Source organism: Dipodomys ordii, unplaced genomic scaffold (assembly GCF_000151885.1).
Source record: "Dipodomys ordii isolate 6190 unplaced genomic scaffold, Dord_2.0 Scaffold31, whole genome shotgun sequence".
Classification (NCBI taxonomy): Eukaryota; Metazoa; Chordata; class Mammalia; order Rodentia; family Heteromyidae; genus Dipodomys; species Dipodomys ordii.
Window position 1 is genome coordinate 11,553,166 of NW_012267247.1, and position 5,795 is coordinate 11,558,960.

The window sequence follows — 5,795 nt, forward strand, 5'->3', positions numbered from 1 at the left end:
TATTTGTTGATACTAGGGAACCTTTATTTGCAAAGTGTCAAGAGCAGTCATCTTCCTTATGTTGTACTGTACACCAAACTATCTGCTGTACTGGGCCTGCTTGACCTTTGAGGTTTTACTTCTAAGAACAGCACAGAGGGGATGGGAATGGGGCTTAGTGGTAGAGTGCTCGCTTAGCATGCATGAAGCCCTGGTTCCTCAGTACCACATAAACAGAAAAGGCCGAAAGTGGCGCTATGGCTCTCATAATAGAGTGGACATAATAATAGAGGGACATAATACAGGGGTAGTGGCCAGGCCCCGAGTTCAAGCCCCAGAACCGGCCAAAAACAAAAAAAAAAAAGCACAGGATCTTCCTTTTACTTTGAAAAATGCTTGTGGCTCATTGGAGGAGTTACTCAGATGCCTACTCGAAAGTAATTCTGTAGATGATTTTAGAGTTCATCCCCATCCAACATTCAGGGAAGGAGCCTTTCAAATAATGCCTTGTGATAGGATATAGGAGGAAAAATCAGATGAGAAAAATGTTAACCATGATACTTAATTATGATAATTATACAACTTTATAACTGAATAAACTGAATTGTATACATACAATGAGTGAAGTTCTATAGTGTCAAATCATACTGTAATAAACTTTAAAAATTGCTCATGAGCTCTTCCCCTTTGGTTTTGTGTAGTTTATACAACTTTCACAGAAGTCTTTTTTTTTTCCTGGTGCCAATCAGGGACTTGCTGTCCCTGAGCTTTCTTATGGCACAAGGCTAGCACTCTACCACTTGAGTCACAGCTCCACTTCCAGCTTTTTAATGTTTAATTGGAAACAAGGCTGGCTTTAAGTTGTGATCCTCAGATCTCAGTCTCCTGAGTAGCTAGGATTACAGATGAGATGCTAGCCACCCAGTGGATATTCCATTTTAACAGAAGAAACTGGGCATGGGCATACTCACCTGTCATCCCAGATATGATGGGAAGAATAAAATAAGTAAGTCACCGTCCAGGTGACACTGTCCAGTGGGACACTGTCTCAAAAATAACCAGGGCACAAAAGGGCTATGGCTCAATGGTAGAGCACACCCCTAGGAAACATGAGGTCCTGAGTTCAAAAACCCCAATACTGCCCCCCTCCAAAAAAAATGTCAGCAAAGCACAAATGATGCAGGCCTGTAGTGGGGAGGTTGAAGCAGGAAGAGGATGTGGGCCCAGGAGTTCAAGGCCAGTTTGAACAATGAAGACCACAGAGAAATTCCACAGGGACAAGGATTGCCTGTGAAACAGTAAAAGAGAAGCAAGTGTAAAAAAAAAATAAAATGCTGTAGTAGTAATCCAGTAGTAGTAATCTGACTAATAGTAATCTGACAGAAGTATAGGAAGGGAGTGATCAACAAAATGATGTGTTCTGAAGAGCTTGGTATTGAAAATACTTGTTTTAATTTCACCCCCATACACTGTTGTCACTCATACACAGTTCTCATTCCATTTTATATAAATATGCCTGCCATATTGAGAAATAGACATTTCTCAATGTGTTTGGCCTTGTTTTGACCATCGTGAAGTCACAGATTCATGCAACTAAGAAAAAGCATTTCCATAAGTAAAATTGGTAGGGATGCAGACCTTTGGGGGAATCATGAGCAGCATACCACTCCCAAGTATGGCCAGATGGATTGAGAATAGTATATGTCAATGTTTCTTGATTTTGACTACAAAAATGTGTGCTCAATTGTTTTTTAATTTTGGTGCCAGTCCTGCGGTGTGAACTCAGGGCCTGGGCACTGTCCCTGAATTTTTGTGTTCAAAGCGAGGGGGTTGCTTGTTTGTTTGTTTTTTGATGGTTGAATATAATTGAATATAAGAGTCACAGATGTTCTATCCTGAGCTGGCTTTGAACTATGATCCTAAGATATCAGCCTCCTGAGTAGCTAGGATTACAGGCATGAGCCACTGGAGCCCAGCTTAATTTTTTTTTAAATTTAAATGTCTTTTTAAAAAATTATTTCATCTGAGCTGGGCAGCCTTGAGCTCTGAGCTGAAGAGCTGAGGGACAGTGCCCAGGCCCAGAGTTCAAGCTACATGACTACAAAAAAAAAATTCATGTTTTAAAGATAGTTATGTTTTATGTTGATCACTTGTAATTGAAAGGTTCTTATTCAATGAAAAATCTAGTTTCCTTTTTGGATGATTTTTTAAATTGTGTTAAAATATACAGAATTCAAAATTAATCATTTGAAACATTTAAAGTATTCAGCTGGGTAGCAGTAAAGGCATTCATAAGATTGTGTAATCATGACTTCCATTTCATCATTCCAAACAGAAACTTTATAACTCATTAGGCAATAGCTCCAGTTCCTTCCTCTTGGTCTCTGACAATTACCATTCTGCTTCACACCTTTGACTTTGACTACTATAAGTTCCTCATATAACTAAAATATTACAGTGACTTATTTTAAAGTTCATCAATATTGTAGCCTATATCAGAAATTTTCATGACTGGTTTTTATTTTGTTTTGGTTTTTGTTTGTTTTCATGTGCCAGTCCTAGGCACTGTCCCTGCATTTATTTGTGTGTGTGTGTGTGTGTACACGCACGCGTGTGCGTGCGCACGCTCAAGTCTAGCACTCTACTACTTGAACCACAGGTCTACTTTCAAGTTTTTGGTGCTTAATTGATGCTTAAATGGACTTTCCTACCCAAGCTGGCTTTGAACCACAATCCTCAGATCTCAGCCTCCTGAGTAGCTAGATGAGATGTGAGCCACCAGTAGCCAGTTTGCATTCAAAAAAAATAGTTTTTGTCAGTCGTGGGGGCTGAACTCAGCCTGGACACTGCCCCTTAGCTCCTCAGCTCAAGGCTAGCACCCTACCATTTGAGCCACAACACCACTTCCAGCTTTTTCTGCTAATGTGGTGTTGAGGAATCAAACCACGGCCTAATGCATGCAAAGCAAACACTAAGCCACCTTCCCAGCCCCTCAAAAAAATTATTTTGCTGATCCTGGGGCTTGAACTTTGGAACTGGCACTGTCCTTAAGCCTCTTTTGCTCAAAGCAAGTGCTCTACCACTTGAGCCACAATGGCACTTCCAGCCTGTTTGAGTACTTTATTGGAGATAAAGAGTTTTGTGGGAGCTGGGAAGGTGGCTCAGTGGTAGAGTGATTGCCTTGCATGCATGAGACCCTGGATTCAATTCCTCAGCACCACATAAGCAGAAAAAAGTGGAGTGGCGCTGTGGCTCAAGTGGTAGAGTGCTAGCCTTGAGCTGAAGAGCTGAGGGACAGCGCCCAGGCCCAGAGTTCAGGCCCCACGTCCGGACCAAAAAAAAAAAACATCTGTTTTAACTTCAAGATATACTATGTTGGGGCTGGGAAGGTGACTCAGTGGTAGAGTGCTTGCCTCCAATGCATGAGGCCCTGGGTTCAATTCCTCAGCGCCACATAAGCAGAAAAAGCTGGAAGTGGTGCTGTGGCTCCAGTGGTAGAGCACTAGCTAGAGCAGAAGAGCTGAATTGCTGCGGGACAGTGCCCAGAGTTCAGGCCCCACCACCGACCGACAAAAAAAAAAAAAGAAAAAAGATATACTATGCTGTCTCTATCACATGCAGATAGATAGATAGAGTATTGTAAATGGTGATACTAAAAAGTGAGATGCTGGTAATCCTCTTTCGTAGGAATATTTTATAGTAACCTTAAGAGTTATATTTTCTTCATCATAATCATATATTTTCTCAGGTAGTTTAAATCTTGTAGGGAACAAGGCAAGGCAGGATAAGAATAGTAAGATAGGTTTCCATGGTTAAAGAAATCTAAGACTTGCCAGGTGCTGGTGGCTCATGCCTGTAATCCTAGCTACTCAGGAAGCCGAGATCTGAGGATCGTGGTTCAAAGCCAATCCCGGGCAGGAAAGTCTGTGAGACTTTTTTTTCTTTTTTTTTGTCAGTGGTGGGGCTCCAACTCTGGACCTGGGTGCTGTCCCTCAGCTCTTCAGCTCAAGGCTAGTGCTCTACCACTTGAGCCACAGCACCACTTCCAATTTTCTGGTAGTTTATTGGAGATCAGAGTCTCCTGGTTGTTCCTGCCCAGGCTGGCTTTGAACCTCAATCCTCAGATCTCAGCCTCCTGAATAGCTAGAATTACAGGCGTGAGCCACTGGCACCCAGTTTCTGAGACTCTGATCTCCACTAGAAAACGGGAAGTGGCGCTATGGCTCAAGCAGTAGAGCGCTCACCTTGAGCTGAAGAGCTGAGGGACAGTGTCCAGGCCCAGAGTTCAAGCCCCATGGCTGACAAAAAGAAAAAAAGAAATCAAAGACTATATTTGTTATCCTCAGGAAATTACTACAATCAAGGAGAGATTCAAAAGAAAGAACTTGCAGAGCTGTGATGTTTGGGGGATTCCATCTTCTCATGTAATGATTATTGACAACAGGTAATTTATCTGTTAACAATGTACAAATTCATGGGCAATAAATATGTAGTGACACAATCAAAAGAAACAACAACAACAAATCTAGTGCGGCCAGGTGCTGGTGGCTCATATCTATAATTCTAGCTACTCTGGAGACTGAGAGCTGAGGATCACAGTTCAAAGCCAGCCCTGGAGACTCTTATCTCCAATTAACCACCAGAAAACCAGAAGTGGTGCTGAGGCTCAAGTGATAGAATGCTTGCCTTGAGCTGAAGAGCTCAGGGACAGCACCCAGTCCCAGAGTTCAAGCCCTATGACCAACAAAAACAAAAAACAAAAAAATCTAGTATGGTTGCATAGAATGTTGAGAAGTCTAAAAAAATGACAGCATAATGAAATTACTTTCTTCAAATTCTATTCAGATTGTTTTGCTTAAGATTGCTATTTCAGCTCAAGGTGAGCACTCTACCGCTTGAGCCACAGCACCACTTCCTATTTTCTAGTGGTTTATTGGAGATAAGAGTCTCCTGGTTGTTCCTGCCCAGGCTGTCTTTGAACTGTGATCCTCAGATCTCAGCCTCCTGAGTAGCAAGGATTATAGGCATGAGCCACTGGCACCTGGCTTAACATCTTATAAAATTAGTGATTTTTTGGCATTCTTTAACATCCAGTCCATATGAAAATTTCCCTAGATAAATCAAAAAATGCCCTTTACCATTGGTACATTCAAATCAGAATCTACACAAAGCCCACACCTATAATTGGTTGATGTTCTACAAATAATTCTTCCTCTGTGTCATTACTTTGCTTAAGAAATTGTGTCCCAGGCTGGGAAGGTGGCTCAGTGGTAGAGCGCTTGCCTTGCATGCATGAGGCCCTGGGTTCGATTCCTCAGCACCACATAAGCAAAAAAGAAAAAAGCTAGAAGTGGCGCTGTGGCTCAAGTGGTAGAGTGCTAGCCTTGAGCTGAAGAGCTAAGGGACAGTGCCCAGGCCCAGAGTTCAGGCCCCACGACCGGACCCAAAAAAGAAATTGTGTCCCTTTTCATCTAGATGCTTCTGGGTTGGAGATGAGGGAATAAAACAAGTCTTATTTAAGAGGTTATAATGGCAGGATCTCAAAGAACAGATCTAGGAAACACTTAGGTGGATATAGATTAACTAAGGTAGTTAGAAAAGGGCAAGAATTAGATTATAAACATCACGAAGCTTGACAGTAATCCCAGTGTTTGGGAGGCTGAGGTGAAGAAATCACTAACTATAGATATAGTGTGGGCTATTTAGTGAACTAGATAACAAATTAGGCATTTTTATGGGTGAATTATATAGCATTTGGAATGAATTAAACTGTCCATAAGATGAACTGGAGTAATAAGAGAGTGGGAGTGATTAAA

The 5,795-nt window shown here is 41.8% G+C and overlaps 1 protein-coding gene across 1 annotated transcript in view; it reads left to right on the top strand.

Moving 5' to 3' along the window:
* The window catches only part of Pigl (phosphatidylinositol glycan anchor biosynthesis, class L), a gene marked incomplete at its 3' end in the record, with an annotated part of 80,159 nt that overhangs the window by 26,263 nt on the left and 48,101 nt on the right, over positions 1-5,795 (top strand). Inside the window, 2 exon segments of the mRNA XM_013016350.1 lie at positions 4,306-4,362; positions 4,364-4,423. Of these exon segments, the coding sequence (XP_012871804.1) occupies positions 4,306-4,362; positions 4,364-4,423 (117 nt within the window).